This window comes from Eucalyptus grandis, chromosome 1 (assembly GCF_016545825.1).
Source record: "Eucalyptus grandis isolate ANBG69807.140 chromosome 1, ASM1654582v1, whole genome shotgun sequence".
In the NCBI taxonomy this organism is placed as follows: domain Eukaryota; kingdom Viridiplantae; phylum Streptophyta; class Magnoliopsida; order Myrtales; family Myrtaceae; genus Eucalyptus; species Eucalyptus grandis.
The window spans coordinates 13,638,710-13,662,967 of NC_052612.1; the positions used below are offsets into that span (position 1 = coordinate 13,638,710).

General features: G+C 38.6%; 3 protein-coding genes across 3 annotated transcripts; 1 reads left to right on the forward strand and 2 right to left on the reverse strand.

The window, feature by feature from the left end:
- The first annotated feature begins 6,684 nt into the window (after window positions 1-6,684).
- Window positions 6,685-10,093, forward strand: LOC104432843 (BTB/POZ domain-containing protein At3g08570). Its single transcript, XM_010045402.3, has 4 exons — window positions 6,685-6,924; window positions 7,876-7,942; window positions 8,236-9,387; window positions 9,494-10,093. Exons 1-4 carry the CDS (start codon window positions 6,881-6,883, stop codon window positions 10,019-10,021), a joined length of 1,791 nt encoding a protein of 596 aa, XP_010043704.2. The 5' UTR covers window positions 6,685-6,880; the 3' UTR covers window positions 10,022-10,093.
- A 191-nt stretch (window positions 10,094-10,284) lies between these two features.
- On the reverse strand, window positions 10,285-11,995 carry LOC104432835 (V-type proton ATPase subunit E2). The gene is made up of 6 exons (XM_010045390.3): window positions 11,894-11,995; window positions 11,510-11,610; window positions 11,268-11,424; window positions 10,914-11,110; window positions 10,496-10,595; window positions 10,285-10,378 (listed from the first exon to the last, which is right to left on the reverse strand). The coding sequence occupies exons 1-6, from the start codon at window positions 11,993-11,995 to the stop codon at window positions 10,343-10,345; spliced, it is 693 nt and encodes a 230-aa protein (XP_010043692.2). The 3' UTR covers window positions 10,285-10,342.
- A 5,972-nt stretch (window positions 11,996-17,967) lies between these two features.
- LOC104432800 (acid phosphatase 1) lies at window positions 17,968-21,192 on the reverse strand. The gene is given in 5 exon segments (XM_010045341.3): window positions 17,968-18,300; window positions 20,111-20,323; window positions 20,395-20,545; window positions 20,548-20,809; window positions 21,004-21,192. Coding segments are annotated over 5 exon segments (810 nt in total). The 5' UTR covers window positions 21,010-21,192; the 3' UTR covers window positions 17,968-18,122.
- Window positions 21,193-24,258: the final 3,066 nt, after the last annotated feature.

The following is a 24,258-nucleotide window of genomic DNA, read 5'->3' on the forward strand; positions in this document are numbered from 1 at the left end:
ATCCTAAGTTGTTCCATTTCCTCATTTAATTAGGGGCATGCACCTTCCCCGCATGGAAATTCTTATTGCTTTTTAGGGATTGATTTCAATTTCTTCCTCGTCACATTCCAATAAATGTAATTTGATTGATGAATATCAATAGAATTACAAGTTTTGTTTTGAGGACATGATGGGGTATAGCTCTTGACGATATCCAACAATGAAAAGAAAATATCATCCAAGGAGAATTCCGAGAACTGGGCTTCTTCATGCTTCCTCATCCAAAAATTTCCAAAAAAAAAAAAGATCATTTTTCAAGCATTTTCCAAAAAGCATGCATTAGATTAGCCTTGTTTAATTTTCTTTACTTCATGTTTGAGCATTACTTTCTTGACCCGATAAGAAAGCATCTGAAAAAGGCACATCAGAATTGGTTCAATTGTTACTCAACAAGTTTCTAAAGAGTTAATGTCGGTCACATCTCGATACTACTTGAAATATCCATCTTGATCAATTTGTTCATGCTCAGAAAATAATCCATGCAACGTCGCTCTTTTAACCTGTCTTTGATGTACTTACAAAACTTTAGTTACACGAGCTAACATAATATTAGTGTTAAATATGGCACATTTAAAGGCCTAATTCTCTAAAAAAAAGTACGAACTTTAGGTAAAGTATCAATTCTAACTTGGCGGATATGTGCATTATAAGTTCTCTAACTTGTCATGAAAATACAATTGAATCATAAAATATTTCAAAAGTATAATTAAGTCATAAAACTTATAAAATTGATGTAATCAAGTCATTCTGTCAAAATTATCAATTTGTCTATAAAAAAGATTGCTAACATGGCATTTTAAAATTAATTTCTCTCTCCTATGAAAATTTTTTATTGCTTTTCTTTTAAATCTTATTTAGATAAAAAAGTTTAAAACAATTTAAGAAATCAAAATTGGAAAAAAAGAGGGCAGGGACTTGTTGGTGGGCACAGCTGCCGACGCCACCAACCATCACTTGAAGGGCTAGCAACTTGGGTGAGGGTGGCCATTGGCCCTTGCCTTTGGCAGACCACGAGCAAGGGCCAATGTTGCCGAAATCTGGCAAGTCACGCTAGCCCCAAGTGAGGACCGACATGGTCTCACCTAGGCCTAACGAGGGTACCCTCGCCTTGGGTTGTTGTCACCTAGATCTAGGCGCCTTCAACCCAGATTGAGCAAAGCCTCACAGTCCTTGCCTAGGCCAGCAAGGACCCCCTCAACTAGGCTCAACAATTTTTGTTAGTCCCTTCGGCAATGAGTAGCGGTGGTAGCACCCAACCGTGAGTCCTTACCCTTTTTTATTTTTGGCTTGTCCCATTAGCATTAATTAGGGTGGGAAAAAAGTTTGCATCGGCCTAACCCAACTCTAAAATTCAAGTATTTTGGGGCCAGGCCTCAGTCTTTTTCAAGTAAGGATTTTTAGATGTTGGTATTGTTAGAGTTAGGGTCGGGTTGGGTCGGGTCAAGCCCTTTGACACCCTAGATCACGGCCGAATCTCTCTTTCTCTCACTCTCTCTCTCTCTTTGCATGTGCAATGAGGATGAAAATCTGGGTTTGAGCCTAGCTAATTGACACCAACCCAACCTAACCCAATCCGATCCGTTCTCTTGGGTTATATGATGTTCCAGTCTCGGGTTGAGTCAAGTCAGGTATTGTGAAAACCCGGCACAAACCGACCAATTGACACCCCTAGTATTAATAGTTTCAAACAATGTCCTTTACATATTTGCCCCAAATATAACCCCAAATTTGGACAAATTAAGACATTACCCAAATTTTCAAACCCTATTACAGAGACTTAGTGAAACCCAATACGATTGACCGAGTATAGAAAAACTGCCCAGAGCAATCAAGGATAGAACATGAACAAGACAGTCACGAAAACAACTTCGAGGATTCAATTTAACAGGTGAAGCAGTGGCGGCCGCAGCATGAGCCCTTCAAGTGATGTCGTCCCAAAACAACGGCAAACAGAGGTCGGCTTGGCACGGCTATGGGTGCGATGGAAAGCAGTGGCGGTGGCAGTTTTCTAGCGACTTGAGGAAAATGAAGAAAACCCACGATGAAGAAAACTTTGAACCGAGAGAGTTTTGCTCCTCGTCTTAGTCTCCCTCGATGCACACTGTTTTGTAACCTCCGGAGCGCTCTTCAGCTATGGCGTCCGGAATCGAGGCCACGACTATGATGAAGACGCTTATAGGAACTTCGATGTTCGTTGGCTACTACAATCAAGCACCAACTGAGCTCTGAGGTGGATTTAATCACTTACTGAGATTCTTGGCTACAAAAACGGGGGCGTACAAGTTGATTGGGAGAGAGGTTTGGACTATAGGGTGGCGTCGCTGTCCCCACTTTGCCAATGAGGGCCAGCGATCCTTGCGGGGCATGCAAGGGTGGCAATGCTTGCTCGGTGACGGTCCCCAACCCACAAGTGCTGCGAGTATTTGAGTGCACTCTTCAAGCTTGAACGTAAAATAACCAAATAGAAGAGCAGACTGCGTACCAGATGAACAGCAACCACGAGCTTCACAGTTCCTAATGTGAAGACTAACTTAAAATGAATGATTTGAGAGTTTGAAAAGAGAAAAGAGGAAATCCCGAATTAGGAAAGAGAAAAAGATGGGAAGCAAACCGTGAGCAGCGGAGACTATCATTCACTGAATGAGTCGCCAACATGTCTGTTTGCCCCCGCCTTCACATAGAGCATCCACCTCCGAAGGTTCGCTCAGCGGGAGGACGTGGTTTGGTTAAAAAGATGAGAGAGTGGCCGGAATTTCTGAGTTGGCTTTTCCTTTTTCATCATAGAGCCACGGAACTATATATAATTAATTAAAAAAGCCACGTTAAACATTTAATAAAAAATAATCACGTAAAACTTTTGGCTGGAATTAGTGATCGAAGGTACCAAGTCATTTTTTCTTCAATTTGACACTAAAGTGGACAGTGGACACAGTTGTGGCACTTCTAATGTCGTCTTCCCTTAGTTTTCCTCAACCCCTTGCCACAAATCATCGCCACTAACGCCTCTATTCTTGATCGATGAGCTTTTGATGTCCACTAGCCTAATTGTGATTCTTCCCTGCTATTGTCGAGCTGAAGCTCGACCTCAGTTAGTGCTCTCGAGCCTCAAATTTTGGATCTAAGTTTGTTAGAAAATTAAAAATTAAACCACAAAATCTCACATAATATTAGAGTAAGAGGTTCTAAATTCAAATTTTTCCAGTTTCTCTTTGCCTCATCAATTATATATTTCAACACTTTAGGCTTAAGTCAAAGTCCAACTTACGAGTGAAAGGGAGTATTAGAGTAATTAAATAATAAACAAGACATTTATCTAATGGCTTAAATTGTTAGAATAGTTGACAATAGTCCTACCAAAAACAAAACTCAAGTGAACCTAGGTTCAAGATCTGGGGATTAGCTTGACCTCGGATTTGTGTTAACCAATGCCGAGCAAGGTTGTGACAATAGTTAGATATTTGGAGGTCGATAGCCGTCCGTCCATGGCCGTTCTAGTACTGAAACGCTGTTCGCTACGAGTCTTGTACATGTTTCTTGGTTTAAAGTGAGTGAATCATTAGAAAGTTTCCATCTTTTTTGTTCTGAATAAGATCCCGACAAGTCATTTTGCCTTCAAGAGGCTGAAGGAAAAAGTTGGAAATGGGTTCTGACATAATAGCAAATATTCAGTTGAACTTAGTCAGTTCCACTAAAATTGTTAATTTCACTCAAAGGGCGACATGTATCCTCTGACATGGACTGGTCGGAAAATAAAATAAAATAAAATAAATTAAAACCGGGAGCTTTCTTTTCTCTCTCCTTGAGAACACCATTTGCTATCAATTCAGAAGAGACAAAATACAACATATGCATATAGTTCCTCTTGCGGGCAAAACCTTGCCAGATGGTCGAGAAAATTAAAGTGAATGAGATCATGGACGGAGTGAGGGGTGATGACGTGCTCGTCGGAGAGATGCAATGAGATGGATAGATAGAAGTTGCCAAGGCTAGGAGAGATGGTGCGGCCATAGTAGATGTTTTAGGGTCCCCGACGAGAGACCAACACAAGTGTAGACAAGCGCCGGGTCGGAAACAACCAGGGATTTTACCCCATTCATACCGTGTTGACGTAATCATGAGAGAGAGAGAGTCAACTTATGAATTGTAGTCACCAATAGGGTGGAGGGGGCTTAGGACCTAGCAGCTGCAATCGATGGGGCTTTTGGGGAGGGGACATGCTAGAGGCAGATTTAAACAGCAGCCACGATGGGTAGGGGCTTTGGGGAGGTGGAGGAGATGGGATGTGGAAACAAAGAGGGAATGCAACTTCGTTGTTTTTCTCCAAGAGAATGTAAAAAGCCCTTGAAAATTGAGAGAGAGATGGAGGGACTGAGATGCTGGAGAAAGAAAGAGGGAATGTTACTTCGTTGTTTTTCTCCAAGAGAATGTAAAAAGCCCTTGAAAATTGAAGAGAGAGAGTGTGCGTGTTTTAAGTTGAAGTTTAAATGTGAGCATTAATTGTTGCTTATATTTAATCTTTTTTTCAGTCAAAGGAAAGAAAAATGAAAGCTTCCAATTTCGTTTTAGTTTTTTTTTTTTTAGCCAGTCCACGTCAAATGACATGTGTCATCTTTTGAGTAGAGTTGGCTAGATTCATGTACGTCACGTGATTTGATGACATGATAATCACTAACTATTATATATTTTCTCTTGTAATACAAATATAGTTCATTCGGGTGAAGAGTATAAGGAAATGAGTGCATATCAGGTACGGGATTCCCGACAGAAGATCTACATGAAGGGGCTCCAATTTTTGGCTGCTGCCTACGATGTGGTCGATGGCAACTACTGAATATACCGTGGCACTGCGAGAACGAAGATAGTAGGATGACCGGGTGGGATGAGGTGGCCAAGGGTAGACAACCGTTGAAAGTAGAAAGAATAAAAGAATGAAGAACGAAGGTTAAAAAAAGAGAGGAAAAGTTGTATATAATTCTGATTTGAAAAATAATAATAATGTGGAACTCACATAGATTATTAATGACAATATTTAACAAAAAGTTGACGGAGGTTAAATTTGAGTATGAAGTGAAATTTTGGTGACTTTTAAGAGATAAGAAAAAGTTTGGTTCAAAATTTAGATTTGACTAAATTGTTCCTCTTTAAGGAATTAGGCCCGTGTTTAGATGCATTTCAGGGTAAATACAATTGTACACACCATATCGCACAATGTCTAGAATTAGGGGGTATTGATTAGATGTGGCGGTTCTTGACACTATGTGAAGTATGTGTATAATCAGCAGGATGAAAGTTTCCAACAAAGGCTTTCAGTGTATTCCGATAATCCGACATCCAGCTTGGATGCATTCATTATTACCCACACATCCCATCCCTCAATTGGAGAAAAAGTTTTTCTTCCATTGCCCGTAATAATATCTCAGAATTTTATATCCTAGAATTCATATGAATCAATTTTAGGACATATTCATATCCTTTACAAGTCTAAATAAACGCATATGAGCTTTTATCTTAAAAAAACTATTAATTTAACATGATATGAATACATGTAGGCTCAGTTTATTTTACGAAAAATTTAAAAAATATTTTTCTATATATAATTGCTTGTACCACTTGAAATAAATAGTTAATAGAAATTTTATTGGTATCCACATACTTCACATAGTGTCAATAAAAAAATTAGTTATTTTTATTGGTACATCTAAATATTTTCGTGAACAATAACAAAAATTAGTTATTTTTCTTAATTATTTTTAGGAAATTATTTTTAAAATTATTTATTTTTCGCTTTACTGCAACCACACAAGAAAAAGAGGAAAGAGGACACATTCCCCCAGTTCCCTGCAAAAGAGGAGGAGGTCAACATCTCTCCAATAATGGCGTCTTTATTGAGTTCCGAGCCCATCCCCATGCTCCGATACGCCTTCTCCAGTCTGCTTTCTCTACGTGCTCTCTGGTATTGTTGACCGGAAGTTCGACCTTGCTTTCTTTTTCTTTTCTTTTCGGCAAAAAGAAAATCGAAAGCAAAAAACACATACAGATATATAAATATATATGTATATATGTTTCTTTTAAACCCATGAAAATATACTTGCAATTGTATTCTATTAGATAGATCTTTAGATTCTTGCATTACATAAAAATCAAACTGTAAAAACACAAAAAAAGTAAATAAAAAGTAAGCCCTGAATCGAACAAATTCCGATCCCTACTTAAGCTTTGCCCTATCGAAAGATCAAAAATTGATATGCAAGATCAACTTATCGAGTGAGAGTTAAAAGTGTCTCGAATATCTCATACTTGAAAATACCTTTATTCAAATTACTCATTTCGATATATGTAATCATTTCATAATTTATATTTCGTCAGTCATCGTATGACACTCTATACACTAAGCATTCACAATGGACATGACGAGACAAGCCTGGTCCTACAGAGGAATCGATAGAGTCGATCAGCTACAAGATAGAATAGCATACTCTAAATAACAAAGACATGTATTCATTTTGCAAATCACTTTCGTTGAAATAACAAAGAAAAAGATGGAGTGGAATGTGAAGTGTAGGGAGTTAAAGCGCTACGAGACAAAGACAGACTTATATAATTCGGGGAAAAAGCGAAAGCTGGCTGGCTAGTCTGTCGCGTCGTTTTATGGAAAACAGATAAAGGGGAGGAGTCAGAGGAGGAATGAGGATGTGGAGAAGCGCCTTTCTTCGCATTGGACCAAACGGCAGATTAGACCCTGCATGAATACACCCTTTTCAATCATCTCTTTTCTCTCTCTAGTTTTTTGGTGTATTCTCTTGCTATGCTCGTCTTGCTCCTCCTTTGATCCCCGGTGACGATGAACATGGTCTCCTCGGACCACCACCACACTTTCGCCACTCGGTACTCTCTCTCTCTCTCTCTATATCTCTCTCTGTTGGAGTGTTATCTTTGAGTTCTGGTGCTGATTCAGTTTCTAAAGTTCTTTCAAGAAACGAATTTTTAGTGTAGAGATGTGAGGGTGAGGCTGATGGGTCTAATGCTTGACCGAGTTTCTCGGTTGTAATGCTCTGTTCTCATTTTTGGGTTTGATTTAGTTTGTAGAAATTTATGGCCCGTATGGAAGTAGCCTTTGTGGGGGACTCGACCTGACTGTACTTAAACTGTGATTCGATGCCATCATCAACAAGGTTGGCCTTTTGGTTTGGTTCCCTCTGCTTCTTTTGTTGTTCTTTTCGAATTGTGCAACGGGCCCTCTGTTGTGATTCGCTTTTAAACCCTGAGACTGCGTTCGAAAGAAAACCAATCTGGCTCGAAAAGATCGGGCGGAGGAGATCAGGGCTCCCAGCAACCTAAGTGAATATGCCCGCCTGCCCGCCTACCACCTAAGATAGGAAGAAACATGTTTGCCCGCTAACGATGTTTCGTACTTTCTGTTACTGCCAATGTGGGAACGACTAGCGAGCAAGCTCACTTGCAGCTCAATTGCAGTTGCTATTGCTTTTGGGATGTCTGGAAAAACTCTTTAACTGGTAGTAAGATGATTAAATTTCGTTTTGGTTGCTTATTCGGATGACTTCTAGGACTTGAGTGCACTGGAAGAACACTAGTCTTAAGTGTGAATTATTCATTTTGTGTTCAGTCGTTTTCGAGTAATGTATCTTGACAGAGCTTTGAGTTTGCGCTTCCAAAATTCTGTTCAGGCGTCCTGCTTTTGATGAAGTTCTTTTCATTTTGCCTTGTGCATTTAGCCACTTTTCATCGTATCTGATTATGGCGTTTGGATCAATTGATAGCATGTTTGAGTTTCTCATGCAAAATTTGTTGGTCATGGAAAGTTTTATTTGAATACAGTATCTTCTCGGATGTCGCTGGGGATATCACAATAGTCGTCGATGGAGAGCCTTTTCTGCTTCACAAGGTAATATACCATTGCCTAAGGTTGTCAAATTAGCAAGTGATTGTACAATCTTCATGATGATTATGTGCAATTCTTGCGAGCAGTACGATGTCAGCAGCAACACCTTAAAAAGCAAAAAATCGAAAAAACTTCTGCAGTAAAAAGTTGATGCCAATGTCTTGCGCCTGCATTTTCATTATAAAGCAATCTTTAATTTCTTGTTGCAGCTCAGCAACGCCACATGAGAGCTTGAGCCTCATCTTCGTACTAAGTTCAGACATAATTTGTTTCTAACACTTGGTTCCTCTGTTTAGTTTCCGCTGGTTCAACGGAGTGGGAAGATCCGAAAACTGGTCGCGGAAGCGAAAGATTCAGATTTATCCAAGTTGGAGCTTGTCAACATTCCGGCTGGACCCCAAACCTTTGAGCTCGCAATGAAATTCTGCTACGGAATGAACTTCCAGATCACAACGGCCAATATCGCTCAACTTCGCTGCATGGCAGAGTTCCTCGAGATGACTGAGGACTACAGAGAAGACAACCTGATCGCGCGGACGGAGTTGTACTTGGATGACGTGGTTCTTCAAAGTCTTGAACATTCAGTGGAGGTACTAACTGCTTGTGAGTCCTTAATTCCAATGGCCGAGGATGTCGGTCTTGTTGATAGATGTGTGGAGGCTATAGCGATGAATGCTTCTAAGGAGCAGTTGGTTTCTGGCTTGTCGAGGTTAGAGTGTGAAGACCGCTCAACCGAACTTAAAAGCGGCTGCCTCGACTGGTGGATCGATGATTTATCGGTACTACGAATTGACTTTTATGACAGAGTGATCCGTTCCATGGGAAGGGCGGGCGTTCGGCCCCACAGTATTACCATGTCTCTAATGCATTATGCTCAATCATCACTAAAGGGCATTGAGAAATCTCAGCTTTGGAGTTCAGCAAAAACAAAACCGAGTCCTGGGACTCGAGAAAACGATCAGAGGTTGGTTTTGGAAACTCTCGTAGGCCTTTTCCCGGCAGAGAAATGCTCTTCGATCCCGCTTAGTTTCTTGTTCGGGATGCTGAGGATAGCGGCGATGGTAGATGCCGCAATCGCTTGTCGGTTAGAGCTAGAGCGGTGGATATCTTTTCGGCTTGAGATGGTATCACTCGATGACCTGTTGATACCGTCTCTCCAGGTAGGCGATTCTTTGTTCGATGTTGATACAGTTCATCGGATACTGGTGAATTTTCTTCAGCGGGAGGAAGAAGAAAATGAAGCGTGTGGGTATGAGTCCGACGTCCTCGGTTCTCCATGCCACAGTTCCTTACTGAAAGTGGGACGCCTGATCGAGTCCTATCTCGCTGAAATCGCCCCCGACCCGTATTTGAGTCTGCAGAAATTCAGTGCTATGATTGAGATACTGCCGGATGATTCTCGTGTTATTGACGACGGACTATATAGGGCGATCGACATATATTTGAAGGTAAAGAATCGCGACACATTTACACCTGCTGTTCCAATATATTCCCAGTTTCTATCAATCAAAGCTGATCTGTCCTCTAAATCTTAATTCCTTTCTATTTTGCTAGGCACACCCAATGCTAACTGAACATGAAAGTAAGAAGCTATGCAAGTTCATAGACTGCCAGAAACTCTCGCAAGAAGCCGGCAATCATGCTACGCAGAACGACCGGCTTCCTTTGCAGATGACAGTCCGGGTCCTCTACTGTGAGCAGCTCCGTCTCAAGAATGCAGTGTCCGGCAGTTCAGGAGATGCCTTTTTCTCACAGAAGATAAGCAGTGGCATCCCAAGTGCACCAATGTCCCCGCGAGATAATTACGCTTCTCTAAGGAGGGAGAATCGAGAGCTTAAGTCTGAAATCTCAAGAATGAGAGTGCGGCTCAGCGAGCTGGAGAAGGAGCAGATGTTTATGAAGGAGGGGATGATGCATAAATCTGGAATCACGAGGACGTTGTTCACATCGATCTCGAGAGGATTCGGGAGGATTGGGATGTCCAACGGTCAGGCCGGAGGAAAGAAACAGAAATCGGGTAGAAAATCCAGAGGGTTGGAAGGGAAAACCGGTAGAAGTAGGAGATATTCTGCTTCTAGCTGATAAAGTTATGCATGAAATAGCAACCTTTTTCGGACAACATTATAGGGTCAATTCAAGGTTTCATTTCTTGCTTTTTGTCTTGCAACTACCGAAATTTTCCGGAATAACCTCGCAAATAAACTATTGCAAAATTGAAACACGGATGTTATTCGCTCATACATCGAAACCAAAACAAAAAAAAAAAACAGTGCAATCATGTTTTGAAGTTCAAAGAACAGAAAAATACGGTAAGAATCATTTAACAGATGATTTAAAGATTCACATAAGGGATCCAAAATGTCGAACGAAGGCCTTGACTAAACTTCTCTGGTTTTTGTTCAATCATGTCTGCATATTCCTGAGAAGACGCTTTCGGATCTGCATTTACCGGAAAAAGGAAACACATTCAGCAGGCGTATCGCTACTGATCTCTCAATGCTTTTATGTTGCCACAGGCATCCAGAGAATAAGACTAATCAATATTCAGATACATACCTCAGGGAGTTTCTGTCTGAAAATTACATCCAGACGGGCATCAAGAGTGTTCTCGAAGACTATCTTGCCATCTTGTGAAGCTGCAACCACTCCGCCCGAGCTTCCAAACATTGGCCAAAAAGATTCGTCAGACATTTTTCTCAAAATAACTTGTGTATAAGTTGGAAAAACAGTATCAAAATTCTTATCGCAATTCTTTTGAATCAGAGCAATGCCAACGCCTGGATGAGAAGAAGATAACTCATCAAACAAATCCATTAAGTCTTCTTGAAGCTTGTGGAATTATGAGCAAATGTGAGCTAAATTACAGCAGATCAGATGTCCCCACTTCTAAACCAACAAATTAAGCTATTCAATCAACGCTCGCCACATTTAGAAAAAGAAAGAAACTTTGCGAGTGAAGGGAGGCCTGGTTTACCAAGAAAGCTCGTGAGAATCCGCGCCCTTGGGAGGCGGCGGGAGAAACTCCCGGTTGTCAAGTGTGATGGCCGGAGGCGTGACTCCAGCTTTCTCGGCATACGCTCTTTTAGCCTCGTCCAAGACCGATTGAACCAGCTTCTGGTCGACCGCTCTGCACCTGAGCAACACGGCCGGCTCTTGAAGACGCAGTAAGCACTGTCGCAGCAAATGGCAGTATCATAGGCAATACCGCAAATGTTGTTATCCTAGACAGTCTTTAAATGGTAAAGAAAGTTGCATCTTTTTTTTTTTCTTTTGGGTCGAAAAAGTTGCATCTTGAAAAGCTCAAGAAAGTGGGAGCACAAATGACTACCTGGATAATTAAGTCTTTGAGAAGCTTCTTGTAGGCCTTGTTATTGCTCGACACGCGCAGGAGCTCTTTGCTGGCGGATTCTTTCATGGAGTTCACAACGTCGTCCTGCGCTTGAAGGAACTTTATGCGAGACGCGTTCAGTTGCGTCGAGTACTCTCTGCAGATCACTCCTTTAGTAGGGTGAGTCAAAATTGCAGAATTTAGCAGCAAAACTTGAATAATTGCTACTATTGAAACCTCACATTTTCTTTTTGACGTCGACTTGCTTTGCCTTCCGTTCGTACTCTTGGCGCAACTTCTTCTTCTCGGCTTCAACCAGCTGCATTTTCTCTATATTGAATTCCTGGATCAAAGCATTCCAATGAAACTCTTTCGTCGAACAAAACAAAAACAAAAGCAAAAATTCATAGGATGATCATGCATCCACTTATTGGTTGTCTCCTCTTGGATCCACTTCAAAATTGAATTGAACTCTCAAATCGCCCCATATTGTAGATCGATATGACAAATTCTTTGCGAATCGAATGCAGTTTCAAATGGAGAAAGGGCATGTTTTGATGGCCACGATGCACATAATTATCAAAAAAGACACCATTTTCGTAGCATAGTTCAGGTGACGAAGGAACCTCCTCGGCGGAGATGGAGATCTCATTGGCTTTCTCCTCTGCTTCCTGGCGGATGAATCTGATCATCTGCTGAATCTGCTTCGACACATCTCCATCATTCATTTTTGCTTCTCCTTCGTTTCTTTGTCCCTCTAAACTCTGCTTTCAGAAATGCTACGTACTGCGACAATGTTTGGTTCGATGTTACGATGGCAAGTCGAATGAGGAAGGAAGAGTTCCGAAAGTTTAAAGAATAAGAAGATGAAGAAGAAGGTGACATTTGCAGTTTCAGTCGTTGTCGTTGTTCTGTTTGCACCGCGAAATTCCTTCCGATGTTTGCTCCGGTTTGGACAACGTACGTGAGCGTTGAACGGATCCAGATACGCTTCTTACTCTTTCTCCCTCTCTATGAACTTTCGAATTAGACCGGATCAATGAGCGGACCAAATATGCCGTTAGACATTTCTTGTTCAAGCCCATCAATAATGGAAAATAAAATTACATTTTCTATGCGGAATTGACCGGCTTTGGATAGGCTTGAACCGATCTAGTTTGGCGACCCCGCGTCCAAGAAATGAATTACTTGTCCAAACTAACCAATTTCGCCCTTCTAGTCGACCTTACATAAGCAAACTTGGGCTCGGTGAACCGCCCGACTCATTATCACTTCTACTGGGATAATACGCGTGCGATGCATCGATTTGAATACATAAAAGTAGTATAATAATTTGATTGTCATTACCAAATACAAAAGGGAAATCGTAACAATTATATTAAATATTGAGAAAAAGATGACATATCACCTAGATTTTCACTTTCAATTGTCATCATGACTCTATCTGGTGAAAGTTTGTTTGTAAAATAAACTAAATGTATGTTTTTTTGTCTCACAAAGGAAAATTAGGAGGAGGTAGGCCAGTTAATAAGTGTAGGGCTTCTATAATGTATTAAAAGAAAATATTGGGTGTGGGCTAGACCCCACCATACCCGTGTGTGGGTGCGTGAATAATTGCGCAATTATTAGGTGCACTTAGCACTTAATGCGCTCGTAGTTTAATTAACACTAACCCATTTGTTATTTTATTTTATTTTATCCAAACTCTGCCTTACGTAAAGTTGCCAGAGTATGATTAACCTCTGGATTTTTATTAACTTTAGTTAGTTCAAAGGTTGTTTTTGTTTATTGAGAATTTTCGGAAATTATGAAAATTTAAGTTTTATTTATTAAAAAATAAGAATATTTTTTTATTATTCTAAATTTTTTATTTATGTCTTTTCAAAACAACTTTTGGAAATGATGCTCGTTCAGTTTGCAACCTTTCCCGAAATGTTGCTTTTGTTCATTTTTCAACTTTTTCCAAATGGACAATTTCAATTTCTTTCGAAAGGATACATTCGTTCATTTTGCAATCTTTCACAAAGAGTTGCTTATGTTTTTTAGGATCGATTTATTTATATATGTCAATTTTCCATAGAAACGAAATGAGATCATTTTTTTCGAGTCTTCTTTCCAAAACTACAGTAATTTTTTCAATAATTTCCTAAAGAGATTCTAGAAAAATATTAGAATTGCTATATAGTATTCTTATTTTGAGATTTTATTGTATCCTGGATGATATTTGCTTGACTATCAACAACTTTGTGGGGCAAATAAATCCTTAAAAAAAAAGTAATATTACGCCTCAAAGTCCGACTTTATTGCTCTATTGATTCGAAACCATAGTTTTCCTACACTACCTTCATAGATTATCCGTCCATCCATCCACCTATCTATTTATCTATCATCCTCTTTTATTTAAAATTTGTTATTTGATGCTTCTTTTCATATTATAATTTACTTTCAAATTTGAAAGAAAATTTAAAATTTGATGCTAAAAATACTACATCATCCAAACACCGTGATTTCTTTGCTTTGATGTCTTTTCTTTTCATATTATAATTTACGTTTCAAATTTGAAAAAAGCAACTGTAAAAGAAAACAGTCCATGGAGCTAAAAGCACTTCATCATCCAAACACCGATGCTTCACATTTCTTTGCAATATCAATATAATTGTTTTATATCTTTAAATAATAATTTTAGTTCGATAAGAAGTAATTAACAAATCAATTATGAGTACTAGAAAATATTCAGGAAGGCACGGAACTCTTTGTAATTAAAACTCATTTTGTGTAGAACTTGCCCACTTTGTTCTATTAATCTTTTTCTCAATATCACCCTTTCACTATTCCCACACCATGACGGAACATTATAATATACGCAATAATAAATTTCCATATCTGGAATATATATAAAAATAGATAACTAAGAAGTACCCTGTTATTTCTTGTAAAAGCTAATATTAATTAATTAATTCAATAGTATATGATTCTAAAGCAATTAAAAAGGAATAGGCAAAAAGAAAGCAATAAAAAAGTGGTTTCGTTTGGATCCCATGAATACGCCTAACTCGTGTCGTTCCACACTTAAAAGAATTAGATACACTTAACTAATCAAAATTTTCTTTTAAGATATCTAGAAGTTTTTGGATTGGTGCCTGAAAAATAAATATTTAGCACCTAATGAAATTAGTAATTAGTATTGATGTGAAAAACTCAATTAAGTAGAAAATTCACTTAATTTGTGTAAGCTAGTAACAGCTTACTTAATTCGTTAAGTACAAAAAAAAAAAAATTAATGGCAATCAAAATCTTACCAAATGTATTGTTAAGACTCACCAATAATAATCATAATACTCGATAGGATTATATATCATAATTTTTCTAATGATTATCGAGCAAGTTTTTTTAATAGTAAAGATTGCTTATATTGTAAGCACTTTTTTTTTTTTTTTTTTTTTTTTTATAAATTTTTTATCAAACAAGTCCTTATTCTTGAGTTATTCTTTTTCTTATAATACACCATTCTTGAGTTATTCCTTTTTATTTTTATTTTTTTATAATACACCAAAAGTCATCAATACTATATCCAACGCTCGAATAATGTTTTTCTAAATTATTAGAACCTTTTAGACTCTATTATTACTCAATTTTTTTGGTCAAATGACCACTTTACTTCTCCTACCAACTGCTCCTTGATCAGGTCTATACTTGATCAAATGAATTCACTATATTAATGGCTTTAACCGGCTTTTTACCCCTTTGAGATAAACCTAAAAAAATTATTTATAAAAGTGTTGCCCCATTGCAAGCATGGACCTTCCATCAAAGGACAAATGGAAGAGGCTGAAGAGGCAAACAACAGAGAATCATAATGCCTCCTTGTTGGTTGAAAGGAGGGCATCATCTCCACCAACTTCAACACCTCACCATCATGTGGCTTTGCATAAACCATTCACGTTCTTCAACTTTGAATCCATTGAAAACCAGAAAGAAGAAAGGAGGGCAATAACAGCAAAAGTAGCAGAAGTAGCACAAGAGAACAGTGATTTGTGTTTTGTGCCCCTAACACAAAACAACCATCTCAGTGGATGTACTTCAATATTCCAACAAATGCAAAATATTAGGGAAAAAATGGGCATAGTATATAATTTTAAATTTAGGTGCATCACTAATCACTAACAATTGATATGCTTTTGAAAGTGGATAGCCATACCTAGCTAAGATGGACAAGACTAAGACACTTTTACATCGAGTTCAAGTCAAGTTTACTTCATTCATGTTGCGTTATTTGAATTACCCATTTGCCATGCATTTTAGTCTCCTTTTATGTTCTTCTCTCACTTGCTCTACTGTTATCTAACAATTGAGGAGTTGTCATCTCTATTATTGGCGAAAGTAAAAAAGCTTTTTCATAAGTAGATTTTGACAATAATGGATATCAATGCATTGTAGTATGGGATGGAAAGATTCACACACAGGAGGAATTAGTTAGGTGCTCAAAGAGCTAAAGACACCATATTGATATACAAAAAAAATTTGTTATTAGGAGAATATAGATTGAGTAGAAAAATCTAATAATCTAAGAGAACATGAGTATTGATGAGCATTATTATTTTCTTTTAAAAAAATATAATGTTGTATTTAAATCAATAAGTAGAATAAGACCATATGTATATAAAGAGTACATAAATTACATAGACAAGCAATGAGGGATACTTCAAAACCCCTATTACATGTAGTCGCACATGCAAACTACACTGGGAGAGAACCAAACTCTTATAGCATGTTAGAAAATCTAACCTAAAAGCTTAAGTTGATAAGTAAAGGAAAATCATATATATATATATATATATATATATAAACACACACACACATAAAGAGTATATAGACCCCATAAATAAGCCACGTCAGAAATATTAACAAGCCCTAAAATTATGCAACCAATAATTGCTTAATCTAGATAATCTATTTATATCCCAACTACCAATATTCTAAGAAATAGTTGAAAGAAAAATTGTTCTAATAGTCATAAATCTATTATACAACAACCAATTCATTTATAATTTTTTTATAGGAAAATTCTAAATAAGGACCTAAAATGCCATTATTTTCTCAAATGAATACTTAAAATGGACCATATTTCAAATAAATGCATGAAGTGACTATATCAATTTCAAGTAAGGACCTGAAGTGGCTATGGCTATCTCAAATAAGGGCACCTCATTGGCTAAATATTCTGGCCGATCAAGAGCATTTATGTCCAAAAACAATTTTAACCTAAATTTTGGTTAAATTAAATTAAAAATTAGAAAAGATAAAAGCTTTTTTTTTTTTTTAAAGGAAAGAAAAAATAGAGGGAGGGCTGGTCCCTCCCACCTATGGCTACCACCGGTGGGGTGGTGATAATGGCTAGCGAGGTCGCTCGAGTCTCAAAGAAGTTTGTCGGCGCTCACCTCGGTTTGACAACCCTCCCCCAAACCTGGGCAAGGGCCAATGACCCTCACCCATATTTGGGAGAGGGTCATCAGCCACAAGTGGAGGGCTTGTGCAGTTCTTATTTATTTATTTATTTATTAAGTTTTATCCTTTTTCTTTCTTTTTTGATTTTTTTTGGAAAGATTAAAAAAAAAGAAAAAAGAAAAAAGGAAAGAGAAAAGGAAAAAAATCTAAAAATTTAAAAGAAGAAAATGCCCTTGATGACTAGCAAGATTAGGCCTTTCTTTGAGACCAACATAGTCATTTCAAATCCTTATTTAATATCATATCAACTTTAGGTTTTTATTTGAGAATATGATAGCACTTTAAGCTTTTATTTGAAACAAGATTCACTCTAGGCTCTAGTTTGAGACAATGATGATACTTTGAGACCTTATTTGAAAATTTCTTTATTTAAAAAAAAATTGGCCAGATTAATCCTAAATCTTTAAACAATTTGTCAATTAAGTCATTTTGATCAATTTTGCCGAAAATTGCTAATATAGCAATCCAGTCAATGTCAATCATTCTACATGGCACATTCGGCATTAGTTGATACTAACATGAATGATTTTTGCACTTTTTTAATTTTTTTCCTTTTTCTTTTGATTTTTTGATTTTTTTTTTCTTTTTCCTCTATCTCCCTCCTTCTGTTGTCGTGAGCCACAAGTGAGGTTGCGACCCCTTGCCAAAGGCTAACGGGGCAACCCTCACCTATGGGTAGCGGAGTGAAATAAGGAAAACAAACAAAATGGAAAGACAAGGAAAAAATTAAAATATTTTAAAAAGATTGTAAAATTTCTTGACATTAGTGCCAATCGTACCATATAGAATGGTTGACGGCCACGTTAGTGATTTTTGGCCAAATAAACTATAATGGTAAACTGCTATAAGGTTTAGGATTAAATTGATCAAATTGAAAAATTTAAAATTGAATGGACTGTCATATAATAAGTTTATGATTCTTTGGACAATTATCACGCCGAGTCGAGGAATGACGAGAATACGAAGAGTTCAAATTTCTATTTAATAAAAATATTTACTAAAAATTCATCCTTCTTAAATATTTTCTCTTTATTTTTAAAACCTTTCAGCTAAGAATTGAGGTTATTTTAACAAGGAGGAGATCCGAGTAGCAAAATAAACCACTTAAGTCATAAAATGATGATGATGATGATGATGATGATGATGATGATGATGATGATGATGAACTAGGCACAACAGGATACACCACTTTCCATAATCTTATTTCCCTCTCCCATTTTTTTTTCTCATTGTCATTCAAAAACACAATTGGTCGATTTACTATTTTTTTTTCATTATTAAAGTACAGAAAATTATGGGAATAATCGGTTTGTAATGTTCTCAGGTTCCGACCAAAAAATAAAAATGTTCTCAACGAACGAAGTACATGGGATTAGGAATCTTAAAAGTTCGCTTGCCCACGAATTGACCCTGAAGATCACTCCATTGATCCCCAACGTTCCCCCAGATTCTGTACCCTTCTTCCACCAATTGCCTCCTTATGTCTGATTTATATGTTATCGCCCTTTGCCCTTTATAAGCCTGTGTCCTGTATTAAAAAAGAAAAGAAAAAAAGATCCATCATAAAAATTATCAGGATCATTATATTTTGATTTTAATAGAGGGAGGCATGATGTGGAATAAGCAATAAGTTAGCTCACAGTAAATAAATAAATAAATAAATATTTGAATAAATAAATAAATAAATAAAATTTGCACTGGACCTAAGTCATGCAGGATATAGCCAATATGATACTAGTTTATAAATCTAAAGATGTCATGCATTTGCCACATAAGTGTAACGTGAATCCCTTATTTATAATGTAAGAATCTACGGGTAGTCCACGTCACAAAAATAATATTGTCCACCACATTTAGTGTCCGTAAGTGAAGCGTGCACTAGTTATATAGAGCATTTCCACATATAATACACTCAACTATCCATATAATAATTTCATATCGGACAACGTGGATTAACACGTCTCCCACTTGGAGATGTTCCTCATGGACCTGGGTTGGAAATCAAATATAACATAATAGCCAATTCATGTGAGAAAGATGGGAGGAGACTCATTATGGTCACCGTTTATTGACTATACGAATTTATGATATAATTGGTACAATAATTGATCGACTTATTGTGGATGCACGCCCCATATTTCTTCAATTTCAGGACGTAATATGATTTTGAAGGATGACGTCGTTCTTGATTTTGGAGTGGCTTGATAAAATGCAAATCAAACTAGGTTTTTTCCTAGATTATGGCGTGTTATCGATTGAATATCGTACAGACATTGTCCTTAATTATAATATAAGTTGATTTCAAAGAGATTTATAGGTGCTTTCAAAGTACCGTGTAGTTTATCCAATCGGCAAAAAACGAAGCACTAAATTTCACTATTTTAATTCTTTGAAGAAACTAATCTTGATAATATTTCATACTATGTGATTGATTGGGTGGAGGGGCAACGTGACACTCTAAAGAGATCACAAAAAATTCTAACGAGTTCTAATTATTTAAAGCCTCCAAATTTCAGGATATCAAATTGCTTTGAAATTGACAAAAAGAGAGCCTGCATATCTATTATTTAAGCCACAAGAGGTATCCATAACGTGCCACTAACTGATCAATTGCTGTTATTAAATTATATATTTTGAGGATAAACATGCACACAAATGTCTTATTTAAAAAGGGTATCGCGTTAGCACGTCAGTCATTATCTTTTCGATTAAAAAAATCTAATTATTAAAATCAGAATCATGGATTGAAACTATAGAAAATAGATGAACATATCAAATATGTGGCCCACCACTTGTCATTGCTTTGTCAAGCAAGATTCTTCCTATTAAGAAACCTAAGAAATGTGATTTTGCAAATTCTTTTTCCTATCTCACCAAAAAAAAAAAAATGCAATTTAAAAGATAAATAATGAAAACAAGAGCAGAGCACCTTAAGTTGCAAAGAACAAAGAAGACCCGATAAGGCTATTAACCGAAATAGCTTTGTGCTCCAAAACCAGAAGCAAAGAAACACCTTTCTTCCAATTCTATCAAGTATGAAACCATGCCATAAGATAACATAAAAGAAAAATTATATCATATGATGTAATAGCTACTAATTATTAAATTGCTATGGCGATTGTTCTCTATTATCTAACTAAATCCCAATTGCCCGACGACGGGCTGACTCGAAAGACCATTAAGCGCATGCTACCTTAATTATGTATGTATTCTACAAAGACGACTATATTCATTGCTATTCAATGTCGTTGCAGCTTCCTAGCAAAGAGGTGCGCAGAGAGAGAGAGAGAGAGAGAGAGAGAGAGAGAGAGAGAGAGAGAGAGAGATGGGTCAATTACTTCATAATCAGCCGTTCATAGCCATGAAATCCCTGATTACGCAAATTGTTAAAAGTGGCAGGTCCAAGCGTCTCTGGGTCTCTGCCCGTGAGCAAGATGACCTTGAATCCATCATCTACCAGCTTCTTGAACAGCCCCAGCACCGCCGGTATCGCTGGGCACTCTCCTCGTGCCGCCCACGCCTTAAACCCCGCCGCATCGAACGGGTCACATCTAGAATAAAAAGGGTATATCGCATTAACCCTAAAACAGGCTTCAAGACAAATGACCGTATATATGCATACCCATATCTCTTTCCCTTGTAGTAAAGCATATTGGAAATGATTGTGTCATCAATGTCCAAGATCCAAGCGTCCATGCCGTCGTTGGACACAGTAATTCCATTGGCATAAGCTGTGACCTGGTCGACGATCAGTTTGAGGTCCTGCTCATACTGCCCCCGGTCATGTAGGACTCGACATGCCGCTGGCACTGGGGTGGGACTGTGCGCCATGCGCTCATGTTGTTCGCCTCCACTGCAAGCCTCCAGCTCAACCAGAAACCATTGCCACCTTCTGCCTCTGCTGGCACGTTGCTCGCCCTCAATTGGAATTGGCAGCTCGGCTTGCCGAATGTTGCTTTATGAAAGATGGCCAAGACCACTTGGACTAGTAGCTCCTGTACCCGATGCGCCATGGCTCTTATCATGTGAGTTTGATCCTATTACCAGATATACACAACATCATATTCAGTTGAAGAAGTGCAAAGATACAAGCATAGATATTTCTCTTAATTTCTGTGTCTTCGAGCGTCAATTTCATCTCGATTTTTAAGAAATCGGCATTATAACTGCCACAGTATAGTCGCTTGAGACAGATTTCCGCATTGACAGACATGAAACTGGAGCGACAAACCTTCATAACCTTCGTGGAATAATAGCAAAGCGAATAATTCGGCTACATCACATTATTTTATGTATCAAAAATGGAAGGGAACTGGGCGTCGTCGATCTTATGAGGATCGGAAACCTGGATCTCAACCTCGAAGAGAGACAGATGATCATGTATGTGGGCGAGAGAGAGAGAGAGAGAGAGGAGAGAGAGAGAGAGAGAGAGAGAGAGGTCAGCTGAAAACGTGAATCACGGAATGGGGATATCTGAAAATGGCGAAGGGGGATTTATACGTCTTAGCCAAAGAGGATTGACATTGATTGATTACATTAATGTTCGTCGACGGATGACGCAAGGAATATAAATCAAAGACAACTGGCGACAATTAAACAACGGTTGCTTCGGAGAAACAGCGAAGAAATTGCACTTGCAATTCGCTTGATCCGACACAGAAGCCAGGTATTCTCCTCACAAAAGAATAGAATATATGCGGTGGAGAACAGACGCTTCTATTTGACAAAATCGAACACATACTTTTCTTGTAGAAGTGGTCTTAAATTGAAATTCAAAATATCATTTTATATAGACGTACTAAACATAGTGTCGTGACTTAAATTTCAGGTGCACCACCTATGATTAAGTTAATGGACTACTAAGTCTAAACTTAGATCGGGCTCTTCCAATCTCATATCAATTCGCGACTTAGGTTCAAATATTTAGCATGTAAAAGATTATTAGTTGGGAGTCGCCACTAATCAGTTTACGGTAGATCGATTAAACATTTATGTAAAATAATGGGACAACTATTTTACTTTTACGAACTATAAACTTTGGGTATAGAGACTTGGTTACGTTATACTTTTTTAATGCCCTTTCAATATCTTTTTTTTTTTTTTTTTATTTCGAAAAAATGTTTTGCAACCGAAATAATTTTAACTCACTTCACTAACATGTGAGGTGATCATGCAAGTGCACAAACCACCAATTTAACACTCAAATAAAGCAATAAATAAATTGTAAGACTTATCTCATAGCAACGAAAGCATCTGCAATGTTAGCTCAAAATTCACCTCAAAAGCCCTAGATGCGATTCGCAATCACTCAATCTTCTTTTGGATTTTTTTTCTTGTTTAAAGAAATCTAATCTATGTGCAATACAATTTAACCAAATGACCTAATTCTAATGATGGAAAATTTCTAATTAAATGGACCTAGCAACAATCACTAAATGATATGCATTTCATGAACCTAGTTCTATATGACATGTGCATGATTTTTTTTTGTATTTTTTTATTATAAAAATTCATAATTAAAATTGCTAAAATATGAATAATCTAACTAGAGTGAGATATTATTTATTTTAAGTTAGGAATAGACTAATTTGAATCCTATCTTAACTTAGAAAATTATCTCGTCATGCAATTTAATTCAAAAGATATTATCTAACCTAGATACCATCTAAACACGCACTTTAAAAAATCTAACTATTCTATCATGCAATTTTATCTAGGAAAATCAATTCTAATCTACCTGAAATGCAAATGCAATTTTTTATATTTTTGGGATAAATAAAGCAATTAAAAGATAAGCACCAAATCATTCACGGTCATCAAATATATTATCCATCATTCGAATTTGGAAGCGATATCTAATCAAACTTGATTATTTCGCTAATAAAATTGACAAATTGATCTTAAGTCTTAAAGATCAAGATATCAATTTTATTCCTGTGTAATTAATTATTCCATCTAAAGTCTTATAGATGGAATAAAAAATTCGTGTGTGGTTGCGAATTAGGTGGTACATCGGGAATTTCAATCGTGCATTGAGAAATATTTCAAATAAAGAAATAAAATAAAATAAAAAAATCTACCTAATTTGAATTTTGGCTTCCTAATCAAGCTTAGCCAAGGACGACTCATGAATCGCCGCGAGGCTCGGCGTGGCTCGAGGACGGGTTGTTGTGGCGGCGGGCAGCCAAGGGTAGTGGGTCATCGTTCGGAGCTTCGGTGAGGGGACTGGCGGCTGGCGAAGGAGGACACGGTGGCAAGGGACGGCGTTCAGTGAGCTACTGTGGTGCCATCGTTTGGAGCTCTGGCGAGGGGACCGGTAGTAGGCGGAGGAGGACATGGCAGCAAAGGACGGCGTTCAGTGAGCTACTGTGGCACCGTCGTTCGGAGCTCCGGCGAGGGGACTGGCGGCGGGCGGAGGAGGACACGGCAGCAAGGGACAACGTTTAGTGAGCTACTGTGGTGCTGTCATTTGGAGGGGGGAATAGTGATTTAGAGTTGTAGTCGTTGCTAGTGGCTGGCAAGGCGGGGTGCGGTGGAGCAGGAATAGCGTTAGTCGGCACGAGAGACTATAGGCGGAGGCGCAGTGTAGACGTCGAGCGCTGCGTTGGGCGGATCGTGGATAGAGCAAGGGGCAGCAGTGGCGTCGTAGGGGGGACGAGCAATGGGAGGAGGCTTCGGGTCATCGAGGACGGATTGATGGTGACCAGCGAGGGAGCAGTGGCTTCATGGGGGATGAGCGGCCAAAGGCGTCGGGCGCAATGGCTGGTGCAGGTGTGGTGGGCTTCGGCTACTAGCGATTGGTGCAGTGACGTGCATAAGCGCTATGACAAGGGTGATGGCGATGAAGATGAGCTATCGGGCGGAGGCATTGGGTCACCGTGAGTGGAGTAGAGGTGGCGCGGCGGTGGCTGGCGGAGCGACGAGCGGCGAAAGCGTTAGGCGCTGGGCTGAGCAGAGGTGGACCACCGGTGAAGGCAGGGGCGGCGTTGGGCGTTGGGTCGCAGGCAACTTGCAGGTCAGCATGCGGCGGCACGGGTTGCAACGGCTTCGCAGCTCGGGTGGAGAGGTGGGCATGGTGGTTGTGCGGGCACGATGGTTGGTGTGGTGGCGTTATGTAGAAGTGGCTGAGGAGCTCGCTTACATCAGGAGAGGTTGGGCAAAAGCAGTGAAGGTGAAGAAGAACTCCTTTCTCTCTCTTTTTTTTCTTTCTCACGTCACTTCTCGTTGTTTTACCCACCCTTTGCACTAGGGGCGAGCACGGTTCCCAGTTCCCTTTTTCTGGGAATCGGCGTTCCTGTAACTTGAATGGGAACCTGTCAGAGTTCAAAAAAAAAAAAAACCTAGCATGTCACTTCCTCCCATGTGATTTCCCCTTCCCCCTCTCTCGGCCGAAACCCCCTTCTTCTTCTTCTTCTTCCTTCCTTCCTTCCTTCCTTCCTTCCTTCTTGTTCTTTGCTTCACCCACCACCACACCGCCGCCCCATGC

Bases quoted from the DNA above. Each gene is read 5' to 3' on its own strand.
- LOC104432843 (XM_010045402.3), top strand. From the start codon at position 6,881: ATGAACATGGTCTCCTCGGACCACCACCACACTTTCGCCACTCG. The intron at 6,925-7,875 runs GTACTCTCTCTC...ATTTGAATACAG, and splicing joins CACCACACTTTCGCCACTCG to TATCTTCTCGGATGTCGCTG. The intron at 9,388-9,493 runs GTAAAGAATCGC...CTATTTTGCTAG, and splicing joins CGATCGACATATATTTGAAG to GCACACCCAATGCTAACTGA.
- LOC104432835 (XM_010045390.3), bottom strand. From the start codon at position 11,995: ATGAATGATGGAGATGTGTCGAAGCAGATTCAGCAGATGATCAGATTC. The intron at 11,111-11,267 runs GTAGTCATTTGT...TTGCTGCGACAG, and splicing joins TCAAAGACTTAATTATCCAG to TGCTTACTGCGTCTTCAAGA. The intron at 10,379-10,495 runs GTATGTATCTGA...CGGTAAATGCAG, and splicing joins TCAGACAGAAACTCCCTGAG to ATCCGAAAGCGTCTTCTCAG.